This window comes from Xiphophorus maculatus, chromosome 11 (assembly GCF_002775205.1).
Source record: "Xiphophorus maculatus strain JP 163 A chromosome 11, X_maculatus-5.0-male, whole genome shotgun sequence".
Lineage (NCBI taxonomy): Eukaryota > Metazoa > Chordata > Actinopteri > Cyprinodontiformes > Poeciliidae > Xiphophorus > Xiphophorus maculatus.
Genome location: NC_036453.1, coordinates 6,449,635 through 6,471,792, shown reverse-complemented (window position 1 = coordinate 6,471,792; position 22,158 = coordinate 6,449,635). Strand labels below are relative to the sequence as shown.

At 37.8% G+C, this 22,158-nt stretch overlaps 1 protein-coding gene across 1 annotated transcript in view; it reads right to left on the bottom strand.

The window, feature by feature from the left end:
• The window catches only part of LOC102225222 (serine/threonine-protein kinase 32A-like), a 62,179-nt gene that overhangs the window by 24,883 nt on the left and 15,138 nt on the right, over positions 1-22,158 (bottom strand). Inside the window, exons 5-6 of the mRNA XM_023341902.1 lie at positions 15,639-15,812; positions 4,268-4,305 (exon numbers count right to left, since the gene is read on the bottom strand). Of these exons, the coding sequence (XP_023197670.1) occupies positions 4,268-4,305; positions 15,639-15,812 (212 nt within the window). The remainder of the gene's footprint in view (positions 1-4,267; positions 4,306-15,638; positions 15,813-22,158) is intronic.

Genomic DNA, 22,158 nt, shown 5'->3' with positions numbered 1-22,158 from the left:
ATTAAATGACTCCTTATTGATTATTCCCTGATTCTGCGAGGGAGGTAGTAGCAACATCAGTGGTTTTCAAAGTCACAGCATTGACCTGAGCCTTAGCATGGTGAGAGAGAGAAGGCCTAGTCTTTGCCATGCTCACTGATCACACACTAATGAGTTGAATGTGGGATATATGTCTGCATACGCTACATTTTTCTATACGTCGGGCAGTTAGAGTGCAGCCGTGTATGCAGAGCAGTGATTACTCGGATGAATGGGTGTCCCTCCTGACCCTTTATAGATAAAAATGTCTTTAGTTGAAAAGAAATACACAAATGAAGCAGACATGATAATTTAAGTAGAGAAATACTGTCAGAACCACTTAGCTCACTTTGTCTCTCTTGCTTTAAACTTTTCTTTTGTTGAATTAGACATGCTTATTGCAGAATTATTTAAAAAACCAATACAGCAAACATCCATATAAAACAACACAACATTGCAGACATTTAACACGTTCCTTCATGCTCAACATGTTGCTGGTCACTTTTAACCAGCAGCACCTAAAGTTTCATTCCTGCAGTCTAAAGGAAAACTAACAGAAATTCCCAAACATTTCCCCAACTGTTAACCTACAATACTTACAAGTACTGACATGTTTTCTATTCAGTTAATTAAATACAAAGTATTATGCAAAGAAAACATTACAGTATCCACTGATCTTACAACCTGCCACAGTTTGCAGAAGTTAACAGTTCTCTGTTTATCATATAAATCCATCATCAACATGTTGGTGTGTATCTTTCTTGAATTTTGCAGCGCAGTTGGTAAATGTAAAATCCCAAGCTGTTATTTTTGATTATTTCCAAGAAGCATTTCTGTTTTACACATGGAAAAGTAGAATTTGTGGCCGGACTTGAAAACGGCTGTTCACAGCTGCTCCCTACGCAGCCCGACTGAGACTGAACAGGTTTTTATGGAAGAATGGAGTAAAATTGTTGCGTCCAGATGTGCAGCCTGATTGAGACGTTTCTACACAGACGCCATGTTGTGATTTCAGTCAAAAGGTCCATCTACAACCATGAAGGAGTGAATATGGAATCACTCATTTATGCAACCTATCTTATTGTCATTCTGTAAAAATCAGTCTTCACTATGATATTAGGTTTTATGTGTTTTTTGTTTAAAAAAGTCAAATATTGTTGATCATGACTGGTTTGTAAAAAGCAATAAATAGTGTAAAACATTCAAGGAGGTGAGTACTTATTACAGGCTCTGTAAGTAGCAAAAAAAAAAGAGATAACTTTATGATATAAATTTGTGAAAAGTTTAATGTGGATTTGAGACAAAAATGACAATAAAATGACAAAATATAAAGATGACACAATATAAAAATATATCTAAGTCTTTAACAGACGACCAGAAACTTTTGTAATGATGTCCGTGGCATTTCTCTCCCCACTTGTATGAATATGAATATTATTGGTGATCTATGGACTGATGAGCTCATTCTAGTCAAAGCTGCTTTGCTTTGCAGCAATTAAAACTTGTAACTTTAAGGACTCAATTGGGAATTGATATAACAGTTCTTCATGTCTCCCGTTGTTCGTTTGGGGTGGAGAAATGATCTGCAGCTTACGTCACCACATTCTCGTCATGGACTGCGTCTGTTTTTGTAGGAAACATGAACAGCAGCTCACAGTAGATAACCTAGACAACAACAACCCAGGCCCTCGTCCCTGCATCCCCGGGCTATGTTGCTTAACAAAGCGCCATCACTTGGGCATGAGTAAATTGTTTTTCCCCTATATGAAGCAGCTCCCTGTGGAATAAAGGGATCACAGGTCAATTTGTGCTTTCAAATTTCCCCATGTGGAGAAGAAAACAGCTCACTTCCCCCTCTGACGGCTCATGTTGTTTGTAAGAGTTTACTGAGGAGACAAAACCCAGCTCTGCATTAAAAAACATTGATGCTGGATGGCATAAATAGATAAAAGTGCACTGAGTTTGTAAGAGCATACACAGACAAAAAGAGAGATTAGAGGTGAGCATTTGTTGTTCTGCTGAATCAATCTGACTAAATCTGATAAAACTGTCTCTTTTCCCTCCTAATCTTCTCATATCTCTGTATGTTTGTCCTTTCTTTGACAAATCCGTTCAGAAATGTTTGCTCATCACTTTTCCTCTTCTTGTTGAGTGGCTCATCTTCTCTGCCTCTCTCCCTCTCAGCTCCCTGTCTTTCTTTGTTTCTCTCTAGTTTGCCTCCTTTCCATTTTGACAGCAGGACCTTGATCCTACATGTCCCCTAAGCTCCCTGAGCAGATGTCCATTGCCCCCCTGAGATCTCAGGACTCTCTGTCCAAGAGCTCATATGTCACACTGCTACATTTCCTGGCCAGTGTTCAGGCTGTTAGTTTTTACATTTTTATTCCTTATGGACTGCTTTAAAAATCAAATAAATACAAAACTTGCATAATTTGCCTTTGAGGCTTGAGATAAAATCACTCTCAAAAGTCACTTTATCACACAAGACGCTTATAAACAATGTCTAAACTTCCTCCCATTATATAGTGTAATAATGCTGTAAAACTGTAAAAACATGTTTAAAGAAAAATATAAAAGTTGAGAAAGACGCATCAAATGTTTACATCAGTAATATAACACTTTTTTGTTTAGCCTTTTGATTAAAATTCAGCAGTCATTCTCCTTTGGTAGGAATGTGAGCATCTCATAACCTGACAATATTTACCCACTGCAGCTTGCAAACGGTTATCAAATCTAAGCTCTTCTGTCCAAATTTCTTGTTCATTTTTTAACATTCTCTCACAAAGTTTGGCTGTTTTAACACTGCACCAGGTGCAGATGTTTTCTTTAAAGAAAATAATTCCATCGTGCAAATCTAGCCCTCAGTTCCAACATATGGAGGAAACAGCAGATTATTGTCACAATTAGAACACAACCAACAAGCTGCCTGGCTTTTGGCTGCCTGACCAGTTTAGATTTCATCTTTTCATTGTATTTTAAGGAATATCCAGTTTTTGTGCTTCTTTGTTGTTTCAAATATTTTATAATTATTGCCTTATACAGGTATTACATTACATGCCTTAACTGTGCCATGAGTCTAACATGATGTGGTGGAACTATATGCTTAGAAATATTTTTAACTTCTCTGTAAACTATTGTTAAGCTAAAATGAAGCAATAAAGGAAGGAAAAATCACACAGAGGATGGTAAATTTATTTTAGTTCAATCTGATTGTCCGTCAGGAGTGAATTGAAGGTAATTGAATGCTAAAGTTAAATTAAACAAGGTTCATTAAAGTATAAGTTTAAGGATGTGCATGTCAATGCAACCAGGTGTTTGCATCTTTAAATTCTTTATATTTTTTCTCCAATAAACTTGTTTTATTCTTTTTCAAACAATGAAAATCGAAACATTTCAACAGGGGTGTACATACTTTTGGAAGCCACTCTACTCTTTTGTGGTCTTTTTTGTTATACACAGATTGGGGTATATATTTGTTATATATACGGTGTCTCAGATATTCAGTCAAATTGAAGCCAAAGAAGTGAAGTCAACACCACATTTGGCTCTTTTTCCCTAATAATGACCATCAGTCAATTGTTTTAGTGCTGCAGTTGATGTACAAGTAAAAACATGTTTTCCATTTGAAAACTAAACAGGAAAAGTAATTCTCCATTTATACTGCTGTGACACACATCAGCAATTTCATTGCATTATTCGCTTGATGAAGGCATCTCATCCCATCTGCAATGCTTCTTTCCAGAGAACATAAATAAATCTACATAGTGCACCACATCTTAAAAAGTTTGTGTTGGACCTGCGTACAGCGAGTCGTAACTGGAACTGCTTTATATTCCTCTTCATTAGCATATTGATGAAAAATGTTATAGTCTATATTAAACACTCCTTTGATTTACTATTGTTCCATTCAACATCTTTTGCACAAACACATACACGCCACCACACATTCACTTCTGTTTGAGCCTCTTTTCTCCCAGTATGACTAAAACCCGAGTGATTTTGAGCAGAATTTTCCCGTTAAACAGACAAGAGACGTTCACCGTTTCAACCAAGTTCCTCACACACCAACCATCCACCTCATGTAAAGTCAAAGTTTGGAACAGAAATGTCACAGTGCTTCCTTCAACTCAGGCTGACATTCTCTATGTAATTTTTCCAAAGATAAATTATAACATGAGACAACTATAAAGCTTGCATCTGAAATCTACAATCACTTTGGGGTAAAAGACGATTTAATAAAGCATCTTACCGTGCTCATCCAGAAGTATATTGTCAGGTTTGATGTCTCTGAAATGGAAAACACAAAGTGCTGTGAGATTAGAATGTGTTGGAATCAAAATGGGTTTTAGATCCAACTACTTTTGAGGTTTGCAAAACACAATTAGCTGAGTTGAAGAACAAAGTGAGCATATTAGTTTTAACTGTTTTTGTGTTTTTGGTAACAATTAAAGATTGTCCAACAAAGCCGTCTGGCAATATATATATATATATATATATATATATATGTATATATATATATATATATATATATATACATATATATATATATATGTATATGTATAGTCCTAAAATCTGTTAAATCATAGAAAAATAATCCCTAACAAATTCTTAAACCTAGTAATTAGTGGCATTGCCTTTTTTTCACTTCATACTTAGATTTGAAAATATAGAATGGGGTACAACTTAACCTTCATTATTTGTTCTTATGTTCAGTCAATTTCAAAATTAATTTCAAAGAAATAAAAAAAATTACACAGAAAACTCTTCTTCCATAGTTGTTTATTGTCACATTAGTTTAAGATTATCACATCAGACTAAATGATTTTCTTCTGAATTGAAAAACAAGCAATTTTTCATGATTCATGTCTCGTTTTAAAATGTCATTGATGTAAAGTATCCTTTGATTATGATCAAAAACCTTTTTACGTTAGATTAATCCTCTGAGAATTATTTAGAATTTCTATCAACACATTTACAAATGTAAAATTGCTATTTAAGTACAAAGCTGCTGTTATGACAGTTGCTAACAGTAACGTTGATGAATTATTGGGTGATATGAGACCAATTATACATTTGTATATTTTATTTTTATATAATTTGTATAGATTGTAGTAGTTTCTAAAGCTTTTATTTCCCATTTGCCATTAATGAAGCATTTTTGAATTTAATTGAATCAATAAATGTCTCTCAAACAAACCTGGAAAAGGACTAAAGTTTTCATCAGACAGTGAGAAAGATGACTTTATAGAGAAATAACTTCTTCACTTTTATTTCTTAATTTAAACAAATTCCATATTTACAAGCATCACAAACAAACAAGGAAAAAAAGACCCTGAAAGTGCAAAATCTGAAATGTTCACTTATTTTCCAGGAGTTGAATATTTGGAGTTAGTTGAGTAATTATTGCATTAAGGTAGAAAATGGACACATAATAAATCAAACTGAAGATTTATTATAACAGTGTTCTCCAGGTGTGTGGTGAAAACAAATTAAAATGTGATAAATGACATTAGGGAGAGAGAACAGAGCTGCAGGCCTGGTTGTGGGAGCAACAATGAAACACTGAAGAACAAGAAGTCACATCTGCTGGATCATCTCACAAAAACTTCAGAGAACAAATAATGAGTGGAACAGGAGAAAATAATTTCAATATTTATTTTTACTTTTTTACCTGCAACAAGATTGAAAGTTGAAACCAGAGATAGAGTTTGTACATGCACCTAAAATCTGCAGACTGATGCATTCTGATAAAATGCTTCTCTTCAGTGTAGTGTTTATTTGCAGGGCAACACAGTGACAGAACAAACAACCATGCACACACACACTCAAACCTAGTGAGAATTAGAGAAACCAATTTAGGAATAAACAATCATGTTTAATAAACTGTGGCTTGGTTTATTTGACTTTTTGGTGTCCTGGCCCTTTCTGGCCCCTGTGGCTTCGCCATGACAGTTTGTCCTTTAGCAGTGAAAGAGGCATCCTCGTTTCCCTTGCAGCTTGCTCTTTAAGCAGCAACATTTCCCTCCCTTAAAATCCCTTACTGCCATTCTTTGAGGCAAATGTCAGCTAATTAAGGGTTACATGGTCGACCTTTTTCAACCCCACTTGGGCCCATTTCAGTCGATGTGCCACAGCATCCAAGAGTCTGACTTCATGCTACAGGTTGTCCTTCTCTGCAGGAGTGTACCACAGAAACACAGAGACATCAAACCTGACAACATACTGCTGGATGAGCACGGCAAGATGCTTTATTAAATCATCTTTTACCCCAACTTAACTAGAATGATTTCTCAGCTTTGCTATAATTTCATCCATCCCTACTAAAGAAACTCATTGTTGTATGTTTCCCTAATATTGCTTTGAGGATATTCTGTCTGTCTTTCCACTTACAATTATGTACTACTTTGAATTAATTCATCAAAAAAATATTCCAATATAGTGAATTTTGTGGTTGGTTCTTCTGAAACTGTTCAAAGGAGTCTTAATACTTTTATAAATGCAACCTCCTTCTTTGTTTTGCTATGTAAGTAGTAAGTCTGCAACTATGATTAAATAAAGTAAGAAATGGAGATAATTTAAATACTCCGCTTCTTAAGGCATGGCTCTTTAAAGCATTTCTATAAAAATAATAAATATTTTATAAGCCTTGGAGATTTTTAAGTCTCTAGAAACAATCATAATCAATTATCCTGGTTTCTCTGTTGCAATCAATTTAAATATAGATATAAAAAACTAAAACATAATGCATGCAAGCAACATTTTGCAACAAAGAATTACTCTTCATCCTTCATCTCAACGGTAGAAGAAAAAAAAAAAAAAAGAAGTAAGAAACTAGCAGCTGCTAGTTTCCCCAGCAGTTAGTCATGTGTATCCTGGGATAACTGAAGTGCAGCATCTATTGGTTCTGAGGAACAGATGGGTCTGCAGCAGCTCCGGTCACAGCAGGGTTATGTGGAGAATGGATCGCTAGATGAGGTGAAACCTCCGCCATCTGCAGCAATTAAAACTGTGACTAAGAATATTTCAGGGGTGAACAACAGCATTATGACAAAAACAGTTCTAAGAATCCACATTATCATTTAGATGGATTAAAGAAGCCAAAGGAAGAGCTAAATGTTTAGAGCTTTGTAACTTTGTGTGGCGCCTAGACGTGGACAATTTGCATTTTCTATCAACAAAGTAGGACAGTAGATAAGAGTTTTGAAGTCTAAAGCAAAAAAGAATATTTCTGGGTCCTGAAGTTCTTCATCGAGTGTGGCGTAAAAAAGTTCTGATATACCATACATGCTAAAATGTTGGTGTTCCTTTTAAAAGTCCATGACGAAGGGCCAGGTTTACTCAGTGCAAGCTGATCCCTTTGGCTTTTCTTTTGGATGACTGGCCTTACAAGCTATTAGCAGGATCTAATGACCTCATTACAGCCTGCTATGAGGACGAAGGGTAAACTAATCCGCTACCTGGCCATATGATGCGGAACTGTCACTGGAGCTGACCGACACACCTGAGAGTTGAGGCTTTTATATGCTCACATACACAAGTCCTGGAACAGCAAAGCCGTTTTCTCAAATCAAATACTGATCTCAGCAGTTGGTACAGAATTAGGACAGCCAGTAATTCAGGCCATCAAACTAACAACATACATGGATTCATTACATTGTTTCTTGTACTGCTGTAAAACTTATCAAATCTATTTCCCTGTTAGATTTTAATATAACATTTTTACAAAATGATTTTTGAATGTTTTTATCACTTTTTGACTTTGTTAATTTATCAGAGAGGAGAGTAAAGAGTTAAATAGTCTAACTGACCAGCAACTGGACAACATCACGCTCTCAAAACTAATCAAGGGCCATCCGATGTGTGAAAAGCCAACTAGCAACGCAGCTTTTACTGTAGCAGCATAATCTCACATGTTAAGTGTAATTAAATATGTTTCTCATTTACACTTTATGACTCTGTTCTTTACTATTACTATAATAGTAACTAGAAATTACTATTTCTAGTTATTAATCGATTACCTGTTACCTGTTTCATGGGGAGAAAAGGGAAGAGTACATGAGAAAGAACCTATTACTGAAAGAATGTGTGGATAAGGTTCATGTTATATTTTATTATATTTGTTCAATTATGTCATTTTTCCCTCCAAAAGTTGAAGGTTACACTGCAGATCAGTTGAAGAGTTTTACACATCTTCGCCATCAGGTGCCACTAAGGCAGGAAACCACAGCTATCTGTGTAACATGCAGCCCATGCAGAGAAATACTGCATGTCGCGCACTCAGAGATGTGCATGCTGTCTGAATCATTCTGCTCTGAGAGCTGACGCCCACCAGCCACTTAGGGCCAGTCAGGCAGCAGCTTTCTTTGAACTGAAAACTACACAGACAGGGACAAGTCAGCCCAATCCAATCAACTGCTGCATTTTTAACTCTGCCTCTCTTCATCTGCTGAGGGAAAGTAGCTGTGAGGAGTTGGAGATTGGAACTGATGTGCATGAACATGCCGTTTTGCACATCACTGAGTATACATTTATGCATATAAAACTCTCTTTTTGCTTATCCTTTATTCATTAACAAACAGAGTGTAGCTGCAGACTATAGCTTCTAAGCAAAGTTGAGCTTGACAGGTTGACTGTTTAATACAGCGCTCGAGATGAAGCTTGCCAGGCAGACAGTGAACGTAGCCACAGCAAACTAAAAAGTTCAGGCCAAAACTCACATCACAATTATAAGCGATGAATAATTCAGGTAGTCAGAAACATTCAGTGTTCTGGCTGTCATCTCTTCCGTTTCTGCCTGCTCTCTGAGTCTCTACCTTTTCCTTTTTCTCTCTCTCTCATGTACCTCTGTGTGATATTCTGAATACACTGCTGTCTTCTAAAATTCTTCTTTTTCTTGTATGAGCAGGCACGCAGGAAAAATACAAAAGCACGAAATTAGTGATCTTTCTGGAGCAGGCTCGCCCTTCCAACAGTCCATCATGTTCGAGACACTGTACTCCTCCCATTATTTAATCTGTTGTTGTGTGATGGGCTGAGCCAGAGGAGATTTTCAACAATGATAATGCTCAATTCACCATTTCCGAGGTGGAAATTGGAGAGCTTGCACCAGCTGGCATCTTAATCTGCATTTATGAAAGAGGTGAATAGAATTTCTCCCTCACATTTTATCCCCCTGCCTCTCTCTCTCCGTTCTATCCGGGGGGTTTTTCTGCTTCTGCTGTGAAATAAAACATTTACGTACTCCATGAATAAAGAAATCTCTGGTGAGGACGTGACAAATTCTCCTCAGTCAGGACAGCTGATGGAAAATAAGAGCGATGACTTTCCACCATTCAATCTGCAAATGTGATCTGTTCTCCAAATGAACAATTTGTGAGAAGAGCCAGATCCAGTTGTCCTCACCTAATCAAATAGAAAATTATATACTTTTTGGCAGCTACAGAAAGGGCCTTGGAGAACGAAAGAGTAAATAAATGATTGAATAAAATAAGCTACCTTGAGGAACAGTTAACTGCACATGTAACACTAAAATAGTGGGAACAAAACAAGGAAAAGCAACAGCAATCATTACAATTAAATAGACAATGAAAGGAAATGTGAATATTTTAACGGTGTGTTTGTGTGTGTGTGTTTGTGAGAGGTAGAGAGGCATGAAGAGTGCAGCTTAAGTGGCTGAAGTAGACATGATGCATCAACAGTAAAGTTCAGTTAATTTAAAATACATTAAAGTGATCCGAGTAGGGGACACACACATTTCATCACCACTTCCATTTTGTACCCATAACAAAGTGTATTGGTTTGTTTCTGTTGCTGGAAAATTCAGGAGACGAATAAAAATAAATAAAAAAATACAAAATATCTCTGGTATAGATCTGTTAAACTGTGTACTATTATTATTTTGATGCATTTTATATTAAAGTTGGTTTTCCTTAACTGTGGTTAAGATCTGTGTTTGGATCAATTGACTTTCTGAGGCATTTATGAATTAATAAAATCACTACAACACATCCTGCTGAATAACTAAAACCATCACATCTCCTTCCTGCAGGGAGCCGTCGGTTATTACTGCCAATAAATCAGCTACAGATTCATTGTGGTCGTGACAGATAGCTTCTCACACTGATCCCGTTTCTGGAGGTTTCCTTCCGTTAAAAGGGAAACTTTCCTTTTCACCATCGCCACATGCAGAAACCAACATCCCTAAAGTGTACAGTGATTCATTCCTAAATGAGCTGAAGCTCCATACTGACTTGTAAAACGTATCTGCAAGCTGACAATATCCAAGTTTTTCCATTACAAGGATTCCAGGAGGCACCAACAAGCTCCTGAGGATTTACCCATAGATAATCATTGTTGATGTAAAAGAGGCACTCAACCAATGAAACACAAAGCACACACACACTTCCTCTTGCACACACTCTTTCCATTTGTTCTTCCCCTTGTTTGGAAAGACTTTTTATGTCTCTGAAGATGTTGTCTAATTGAGGCTCAGTCTATTGTTAATAATTCAAACCACAGGGTGCTGTGTTAAAACATTGGAAGCAAACCAGAAATATGAAGTTTATCTGAAAGCAAAATAGTATTTTTGTATTTTTTTTATATACTAGATATGCTTACCAAAAAAAAAAAAAAATCTAGGCAGATTTTCTGTCAATGCTGAGGAAAACAACATTATTATGTAGACAAAAATATTTTTAACTGAAAACATTAAAAATATTTTATTGCTATAAAGGGAGAAGAATCGCATAGTTTTACTCATGATGAGAATTTTAAAAGTTTGCACATAGAGTATGACTTATTTTTAAAGAAACAGTTTTTTAAAGTTAAAATGAAAAGATAGGCAATGGAGGCGAAAGGACAAAATAAGACATTGTTAAGGATTTATTTTTCCTTGAGTCACAACAGTAGAACCAAAATATGAATTTTTCAGTTAAGTACCTGAAAACTTTGAGCTCATCATGTTTTTAGGTGGAAGAATGCAAATAGAGGCAATGTGGGAGGATTATTTAATAAAATATGGTTATAATCCCTGTCACTGAATTGCAAAGCATATGTGCAACAGAGTAAAGAAATAATGAAATAATAACAGAGTAAATTCATAAAAGTGGATATGTATCCATCACATTGAACAGCACATTCTGTCCCAATCAGAACTTAGTAACAACATTACTATGTTGCCAAACCCCATGTGACTTACTGGCGGGTTGTCATCATCATCATCGCACTCATAATTATGAAAATCAAGTCCACCCACCAAACTGCATCAAAAAGGGAAGGTCTACATCCAGGAGTTGCATGTAAAGAGACAGAACCTGAAGACATCCATCTTTCACTTGCCACACCAAACTCCTCCAATCTGGAACTTATTCATTCAATTTCCATAGAGATGAGCTGTGAATTACTTTCCACCGCTCTTCCAATCTGAAGCTAATGAATGCAGATGGAAAAGATGTTGATGCCATCTAAACAAACAACATCCAGCACCTGCACATCAAGCTGAAAGTCTGTCCTCTCCTGGACTGAAATAGAAAACACAATTTAAATATTCATATTTCTCAGAGGAGTGCATGAATAACCAAATTATTAATCTGTCCTATTTATTTCCCTTTCTCCACTCTACTGTGGAGGGTTAAGAGCACAGACAGGAGCAAGCAGCCTGCTTAACGTTAAGTGGTGTAATTTGTTATCTGTGGGTGTTGATAAATTAGTGTTCCCTGTTGCAGTGATGCTTCCTATTAGTCATGATCTGAGAAAGCTTTTATTTCTATGATGACCTCTTTGCTCAGTCACTGGAGTGGAGGGATGAGTCTACAAGGCTAATTCACAAATCAGACATTTTTTATATGTAGTTTTTGCTGTACATTATTCAAGGACAACAGATTTCAGTTTTATCTAAAGTAATTTAAAATCAAGAAAAGAAACAATTAGTGAATCATTCCTGCTTCATGGTCATGGAACTAAATTATATTGAATAGTTTCTGCTGTGGAAACATTCATTTCCAGTTAATCCCCTGTTTAAATGCAGTAGAGCACTATTACCTTCTGCAGAATACTGAACACTGTGCCATTCATTTGTTCTGTCTTATTGTTCACCAAGGATCCTTCCAGTAAACATTCTCATGAAAAAGAAGTCAATTAAGATCGGTATAAAACAAGTATAGCTGAATTTCCCAACACCTTTGTGACAAATGTTTCATAGAAAAAAAACATTTAAAGTATTCAGAAAAGCTTTTAACTCAGAATGTCACTTGAATAGTGAAGATGCTAGAAGGTAACAGCCTGTTTATATTTAAAATGACCCAGTCTGAACTACAGAATACTGACTGAATGTGGAAATAAAAATCCACAAAACATAAATGGGCCACAGTTGGTCTGTAAAACTTTAGATTTTTCAGATCAAAGATTTCATGTTGGCTGCTGTCTTTTTACAGTTACTCTAAAAGACGGACTGAACAATCTTAATGTATATTCATACCAAGTATGGTTCTGAAATCAAAACGTCTTTTTGACTACTATTTTAAGATTAAAGCAAAGCACTTCACTTTCTCCACTACAGCCAAAGTAGTAAGTATCATTTCAGAAATGCTGCAGAGTCCTGATGAGCCATAAACACTTCCTCAGATTATTCCTGTTGAAAGAAAACTGTGTTGAACATTTGAGAGTCCAAATCAGTTTTACATAATAAGGATTTTTTATGTAAAGTTTGTATTTTCTTATAAAAATATTTCACAAATATGACATGAAGGTCATGATGATGGCCGCGCGCGCAGACGCAGCGGCTTTGTGCTCACCGACTGGAAGTTCGTCTTTTCCACTCTGCTCGGTTAAAAACACCTACAACCGACAAAATTTACTGGCCATTGGTCAAGCAATCGGGGAAAGTCTGTCACAGGAGCTTTTCCGTGTCCACAACAACATTCCGGTCGATATTGCTCGGACACCGGGCTCTCCCTGGATTACAATCCCAGTATCTACGACAGGGCGACGGCGCAGAGATGTAAACAAAAGAGGGGGCGTCGCAGCGGCGTGTTAGCGAGGCTCAGGAAACGGCCACACAAACCACCGCTACCAAGCATCTTTCTCTCCAACGTGAGGTCTTTCGCTAACAAACTGGACGAATGGAAGCTGTGGATTGCAACTGACAACCTCATCCGGGAATGCTGCTTTCTGTTGATCACGGAGACGTAGTTAAATCCAACCATACCGGACCGGAGATCGAGCTAGCAGGCTACACAGCACACCGACAGGACCGATCAGCAGCTCCGGTAAGAAAAGAGGAGGCGTTGCGTTTATGTAAATAACAGCTGGTGTACGAACTCCACAGTAGTTGTTAGCCACTGTTCTCCAGGCGTGGAGTTCATCACAATTAAATGCAGACCCCGATAGGTTTACATAGCACCGGATGCTAACGCTAGCTCGGCCGTGGGACTCCTGCATGATACTATCAGCAGCAACCAGAACCCCGAGGCTGTTCACATCGTCTCTGGGGACTAATCATGCTGATCTGAAATCAGTCCTCCCCAAATTCTATCAACACGTAAAGTGCACAACCAGGGGTGATAAAACTCTGGACAAGCTGGACACAAACATCAGACAAGCATACAGGGCTAAACCCTTAGCACACCTTGGCCAGTCTGATCACGTGTCCCTGCTACTGATCCCTGGTTACACCCCCCTGCGGAAACGTGTCCCCAGTACAACCCGGACTGTCACCATCTGGCCTGAGGATGCCTCTCACCAACTACAGGACTGCTTCCAGAGAACTGACTGGGAGGTTTTTGCACATCAGGACCTGGAGAACTACACCTCAGCAGTCTTGGACTACATCAGGTTCTGCACGGACAATGTCACCAGGAACAGACTCATCAGGATCTATCCGAATAGGAAACCCTGGATGACTAAGGAGGTCCGGGGCCTCTTGAAAGCCAGGAACGCTGCTTTCAGGTCTGGGGACAAAGCACTCTACAGTTCTGCCAGAGCCAACCTGAGAAGAGGCATCTGCCAAGCTAAGGCATCATACAGAGGGAGAATAGAGAAGCAGCTCAGGAGCAACAACACCAGGCAGGTGTGGCAGGGTGTTCAGCACATTACAAACTACAGATCCAGCAACCAGCCATGCACGGAGGGAACCACTTCCCTGGCAGAGGAGATGAATATCTTCTTTGCCTGCTTTGAGGCGACACCTACCACAGCTCCATCACAGCTGCCTGTCCACAGCAGCTCTGCTCTCACAGTAGAGGAGTGTGAGGTGAGGCAGGTGATGAGGAAGGTGAATCCAAGGAAGGCCATCAGTGGGACCTGTGTGGAGAGGGTCCCAGTGTTCAGGTTTCTGGGCATGGAGTTGGAGGACAAGCTAACCTGGAGCACCAACACCAAGGAGCTGTTGAAGAAGGCACAGCAGAGACTGTACTTTCTGAGAATACTCAAGAAGAACGGTCTCCCCTCAGACCTGCTGCAGGCCTTCTATCACTTCTCCATAGAGTGTGCTCACGTACGGTCTGTGTGTCTGGTACGGCAGCAGCACATCCGCGGACAAGAAGGCGCTCCAGAGGGTTGTTAGGGCAGCAGAGAGAACCATAGGCTGCCCCCTCCCCACTATGGAACAGATTTACACTTCCAGGCTCCACAAGAAAGTTTTGGACATTTTAAATGACTCTTCACACCCTGGCCATGGTCTCTTCCAGCTGCTGCCATCAGGCAAGAGATACAGAGCAATAAAAACCAGGACAAATCGCCTAAAAAACTGTTTTTACCCGATGGCAATCATGGCACTAAATTCAAAGGCATAAGAACTTCTGCTCTTGACACCACTTTGTTAAAAATGTAAATTCTGTTGCGACACCTCCAGGCGCTGCAACCATCTTCTGATGTCTATTTCTCATTTTGTACTATTCATTTCGTTATCTTTTTTATGTATGTATACTGTATATTATGTATATATACATAACCTGCATTTTAACTTGAGTCAAGCATATTTCAATCTCGTTGTAATCTGTTGATGACAATGACAAATAAATAAATCTTATCTTAATCTTATCTTATGAAGGTCACGTTTCTGGAACTGGTTTCGATAATGGTAACGGTCATTTACGTTTTAAGTATTTGTCTTCAGTGCTAACATCATCCATTCATCTTGCTGACAATTTTTACTTAAAACTGGAGCTAAAGCAGTGGGAGAATCACTGGCTGTGGCAGCAAAGTGTTCATAAGATAAGAAAAAGGAGTGGTTGTGTTGAAAGGTTGTCAACATTGCACCATTATTGTATTTTATATACCTCTGCAGTGACATCATATTGCAATGTTTTTGAAACACTTTAACAACCTAAGATAACAACATTTGGCAGGAGCAGGCTTTACTTGGCTTTGCAAGTCCGTTACTTTGCCATGGCAGCAAATACTTTTGCCTAAAGAGCACTTAACATGCATCTTACAAATTAAAAGGAGCATAAACCTATCAGCATCTGCTGAACTAGTAGATTTCACAATATAAATGGTGTATGAATCAAGATAAAGTAAGTTTTGAGCTTGATGCTAAACCATCTGCACAGCAGCAGACAAGATTTATTTAAAAATCTGATGGGATCAGACATCCAATGAAAAATATCCTAAATCCATCTTACCTGTGTATGATGTGCTTGCTGCGAAGGTAACCCAAAGCCAAGGCCAGCTCACAGATGTACAGCTTCACTGTGCTTTCTGAAAAGTGGACGTTCTGCTGGAGGTGATACCGCAAGTCTCCCCCCAGGAGCAGGTCCACCACCATAAACATGTCCTCTTCATCCTGAAACGAATACCTGCGTTGGAACACAAGCATGGGTCAAGCATGACAAGATCACATAGTGACAAGGTTATGAGCAAATAAGATGTCAAACAGATGCTAAAGGGGAAAATGGGAAAAAACACAGTAGATTAATGTACAGAGACATCTCTGTACATTAAATACATCTCAGTAAATTAGAATATCCTGAAAATGTCACTTTTTCCAGTGACTTAATCCAAAAACTGAAACTTGTGTTTTATCTAGACTTATTACTCATATACATAAAGGAAAACAAAAATTCAGAAAATGTAAATATTTCATAAGATGAAAAAAATAAATACATTTTATCACGGAAATTTTGTGTTATTTCCCACATAATCATGGGGAAGACTGCTGACACCAGCAGATAGTCACTGACACTCCCAACCAGAAGGGTAAGCCACAGCAGCTCATTGCTGGTGAAATGGGCTTTTCACAGAGTGCTGTATGGAAAGTTATGTGGAAGGAAAAAGTGTGATAGAAAAAGGTGCACAACAAGCAGGGAGTGGACTGAGGCTGACGTCATTGCTTCAAAATCCACAAACAGGCACATCAGCGTTGGTATTTTGACCTGTTCAAGTATATTCACATTTTTCAGATGAATCTGTATTCTACATTTCATAACTGAATACATCCTTCCACTTTGCAGAAAGTTATCTTTAGTGTTTTATCTAGAAACACTAATCCTCTGTCTTCCAGAGGAAAACTAGTTTTCCTAAACTAGACATCCCTGAGCTACTGAGTCAAATCAGCCAATAAAACCAGATATGAATGGTTTGACATAAACAGTTGAGTTTACCTATCCTATAACCTGTAAAACCACAAACCTCAGACTTCAGTGTTGACCATGGGAATAACTCTAAGAGCTTTTGTAAGTACCATATAGATCCATATATATCAAGCATATCTCTGACAACCTAATAGGAGACACGTGAGCTCTCTTTCCCTTCTCTAATCCTAATGGTTTAACCTTATTTGGAGGCCACCGTTTATCCTTAAGAATCTGCCGTTTTATGTCAGGATTAAAATGTTCCAATTTTATGGCAATTCACCATTTTCTTTCTAAATTGAAAGCACAATCATCTTTGTGTTTCTCGAGTTTTTAAAGTCAAACGAGGAAAGAGGGTGAAAAAAGCAAAAGCAATCTCTTTTGTGATCACATCTGTGATCAAAAGATTATCTTTTATTCTGTTGAACGGCACAACGTCAGTTTTTTAATGCCAGTGTGTGAAATGTAATTGGTTAGAAAGATTTTGTGAATAGCAACATTTCTATTCAGATCAACCACATTTTTTACAACCCCAATTCTAAAGACGTTTGGACGTTTTGAACAACTTTCCTCCAAACATCAGTCAACAAGACTTCAGGAACTAGTTACCATGATGGCAAAAAACAAAAAAATAGCAATTGAGAGTTTAAAAAAACAATTGTGCTTTGACAAAAAAAAAAAAACACATTAAATGTACTGCATCCCCTTGCAGATCCATCAATATATCCACTGTATTGAGTCCACAGAAGTTAAGGTTGACAAAGAACCATCATCTTGGCTCAAACTCATGACTCTGTAACCAAGGATGAGTTTTTTGCCACGTTGGTAAACACCACCCCCTCTGGGAGATTTGCAAATAAAGTGTATGTGGTGCTTTTTCTGCACTGGATGGATGGATGGGAATTGATTGAGCTGACTCCAAACTGTCTGCTAAGGCTCAGATAATGCTGAGACCACGTAACGTTTGATTGCCGTTGGCCTCCGAATGTGGAAAGACTATCTGCGAGATGCCTTCTGAGAGGAAGCACACGCATTTAACAAAGAGCCTTCCGAACACACACACACACACACCCCTGCAGCATTGTGTGCTTTCCCTCCAATTTGTGTTCATCATGATTCATTAATGCATCATGAGATTTTTAACTATTGTTCCTGCAGCTGTATTTACAACAGACACTATTTAAATACACTTTCTGAAAAAAAACTCACCTTTTTCCAGAGTCAACATTAAATCAGACATAACTTTTTACAGTTTTATGGATTTGATACAATTTCCTAATCTTAAATGTCACATTTTAAGACTGTCATAATTAACCGCCGTGCTGTGTGTTGGTGATGGACCCAAATGCAGCAGGCCGAGACTTTAAGTTGATTTTGAAGATAAAAAATGTATTAATTACTAAAAATAAAAAAAACATAAACTTAAAAAACCATGGAGTACACAGGGAGCCAGAGTGAAACAAAAGTAACAGCAACAACAGGGAGGAAATGGGATAAGACAGGATTTAACAAGAGGAATCAGTGAGGAGTAACTGAGAAAGAGGTGCTTAAGTACTGGGAGGTCGAATGCTGACCTGGGCTGATGAGCTAACGGGCAGCAGGTGTGAGGCACTGATTTACAGACCAAATGTTTGTTCAGTTCTTTATTTCAGTTGTATTTTGACATTTAGTTGAACATTTTTGCACCCAGGGGGACTGGACATCCTTCCTCTACAGGAAGAAGGTGGGTAATAATGTCTAATCTGTTTTTTAGAAATTATTTTGATTCAATTTGAGTTTAGAAATTATTTGAGTAAGTGCTTACCTTTCCTGGTGTGTCTCCTCAGCAGGGTGGAGCAGCAAAGAGAGACAAATGCTCCAGTTGCTGCTGAAAAGCTCCAGGAGCGTACCATGTCAGTGAGGAGGGGTAATGCTCTGAGGGTTTATATTAAGTTACATTTATTTTTTGATTGACCTTAAATTAGTTTAGTTAAAATCATTTGTGTATATGGAAATATTTATTGGTACCATTTATTGTTTTGGTGTTAGGTTTGTGTAAATAATGTTTATTCCTTGTAATATTGATTTACCCCTCTTCTTGGCATGTCTGGTGAAATTGCTCAGGGTATAAAAGCCAGATTCTTTGTGTAATGTTGGGGGGAAAGTTGCGTTCTGATCCACACTCCATACCAGTAGGTGGCGGTAATGCACACCATTAAGTTGCTTGCCGACCGCCATTAAAAACAAAAAGAAGAAGAATGTTGGTGGTGCAAATGCAAATCTGCAGTTCTTTAATAAATTCACCTCAACTGCATTTTGTTGTCATTCCTCCTTTTACATGCTGAGGCTCCACTGTTCAAAGTGACAAAAGTCTTTAACTGAAATGAACCAACCTTTTCACAAATATTCTAATTTATTAAATGAATCTTTTCAAGCTGAATCATCCAAAAAGATTTTTAATGGCTGGAAAGAAAAAGCATGCTCAACTACATACATAATATCTGCATTTAGAATTTTGGGAAAATCCACAATAAATTTCAACTTTGCACTCAATTACAGATTCTAAAACTAGTTAATTCTCTTAAACAGCATCAACAAATATCAGGGCAAATGTTCACTGCTTCTCAGCAACACTGTAATTGATCTGTGAGTCTGCATGCATTGCATAACGTTTCACTGTTGCACTGTTTCATTGAGTGCAACAATGTGAAAGAAAAAGCTTCAAACTGTAGACCAGGATATCATAAAAGCCTTTTGGTACACTAAAGCATGAACTGTTTTACTCTGTCGATTAATCTTTTGATTAACTGCCTTTGCCTTTGATCCTCCCTCTTTCCCTCTTTCTCCTCTGTTTTTAGTGAGTCCCTTATTCTCTTTTTTTCTTCATCCTACCTCTGCATCTCACACACACACACACACACACCATACATGCCCACACACGCATACACACTCAAGAGTAAATACCTCAAACCCAGCAGAGGTGGCTACGGCTGAGAAACAACCCAAGCGGCTGCTGTCACAAGTGTTTAAGAGACACAAACTGGACTTTAATTGCTCCTTTTCTTGGCTTCTTTCAGGAAAACAGCTGTGTAGTTAACTGCAGTGCATCAGTTAACTACACAGGCTAAAATGTGATTGAAAATGTGATGCAAGTTTTTTTTTCTTTTATAAATAGATAGTAGCTTAATCTTAGCATTTGCAACTAAGTGATTCTTTATTCGCGATGTGACAGACTAGCGACCTGTCCAGGGTGACCCCGCCTCTCGCCCGAAACATTCGCTGGAGATAAGCACCAGCAGCCTCCTGACCCCACTAGGGACAAGAGTGTACAGAAAATGGATGGATGGATAGATTGCCTAATATCTGAGTTATAGATCTGTTAAACTGTGTACTATTATTATTTTGATGCATTTTGTATTAAACTTGGTTTCCCTTAACTGTGGTTAAGATCTGTGTTTGGATCAATTGACTTTCTGAGATATGTATGAATTAATAAAATCACTGAATTAATAAAAACACATCCTGCTGAATAACTAAAACCATCACATCTCCTTCCTGCAGGGAGCCGTCGGTTATTACTGCCAATAAATCCCCAGGTGGTTGTGACAGATACCTTCTCACATTGATCCCTTCTGGAAACTTTTCTTTCCACCATCGCCACAATTATGTCACAGTGACCAGTGTAAAACCACTATTTTTCAGAGTTCTGCCACCTCTTCACCACTATCTGAGTGCATTTATAACAATATTTAACCCTCAAATAGCCAGGATCACAGGTTTTGATGGCCATAATAATATGTGACCTCACTGTACAGAACTATAAATTATGTCAGAGTTTAAAACAACAATTTTTCAGAGTTCTGCCACCTCTTCACCACTATCTGAGGATATTTATAACAATTTTTAATGTTCAAGTAGCCAAATTGACACTGGTCACAGATTTTGATGGCCATAATAATCTGTGACCTTACTGTACAGAAGTGTAAATTATAGAAAATGGATGGATGGATGATTCTTTATTCTAAGAACATCCTATCTGATTTTGTAACTATTCATGTTGTGAAAAATGCTTAGCTGATGATAAGAATTCCAGTCTGTTTGAAACTGGATCTTTTAAATGGACTTGTATCAGCATAAAATTAAACTGACACCACTAATCTTTCTTTATGTCACAAAGTTTGTAGTTTTTCAGACTCTCAAGTATTTCATTTAAAAATAACACATTCTTTTCTGAAATGTCTCAATCAGCATGTTTCTGTGTGTGTACCTTTCCGTCATGTTCCTCTGAATGAGGCCATGATCAGTTTTCATTTACAAAACACCTGAAGTCAAAAAGAATTATGAAGGGTTTTAATTTTCAAACTACAAAATCTACAATGCAGGAAATTATCTTATTAATATAAAACTTACTCATTGTCCAACAGAAGGATAATTTAAATCTATTTATCTGGCGCTTGTGTTGTTCTTTATTCAGTTCATTGGCCTGGTGAAGGAGTGACTTGTGATAAATTGTGCACAATGACATCAGCTGAGATCAATTGATCAGGTTAGATTGAAAACTGATTGAGTTTAATCTATTTAAGAACTTTTTAAAATTTGTGTTATGGAACCTGCTGGCATTTGTAAACAGTCTTATGGAAATATTAAAATCAAGATAAATGAATTCATTTTCTAAGAAATGGAAACAGATATTTTTGTTGACAACTAGAAATGATACCTTTGCTAATTTCTAGGATAATGACTGTTATTGATTTTCAACTTTAAATCATTCAGTGTTTCTTTTAAATTAGAGTGATTTCTCTTTCACAGACACATGGTGTGATGTCACCTTCGCTCCTCATAATTTATGACCACTGGTGACAGAAAAGCTAGAATAACATATTTTGAATACGGATCCACTGGAATTGTTAGAAATATCAGCTAAATCAGTATCAACACATTAGAGCTTAAAAAAAACTGAAATGGGCCATAAATCTCTGATTAATGCATCTCTTGTTTAACCTTTTTTCATTCAACAATAAAAATAAACATATACATAAGTGATTCAGCTACATAATTTTGTTTTGTTTTGTTTCACCACTTAGTGACCCACTTTATGGTGGAATATTGATGCTTTCATCTTATCTTATGATATGTCATGTGTCAAGATTGTATTTTGCAGCTATTACAGCCAAATAAAACGATAAATATCTCATTTGACAGCCAAGAGCAGCTGTTGCTTGATTCTTGAAACAACTTTTCAAGCAGAGAACAGAGAGCAGCAGCTATGCTTCAGATTAGCGCCTGTACATTATATTGAAGTGCTGCAGATGTTTCATTAGCCTTCCTGGCACTGAGCCTGGTCGCTTTATACTGTATGGGTTCGCTTGCATCCTTTCACAGCCTCTTCCTGGTCCCCTATGTGCCAATACACTCTTCAGCTAATATTTTTTCGCTGTCTCTGCTCTGCCACACATGCATTTCAATGTGACCTCTTGGTGGCCTTCAGGCACTCAGTCTTATGGGACCGAATCCTGCATGGAGCTTTTAGAGACAGCGATGCCCCTCGGCAACTCCAGTAATGGACATCTCAAGAAACCACAGGGGCTCAAGA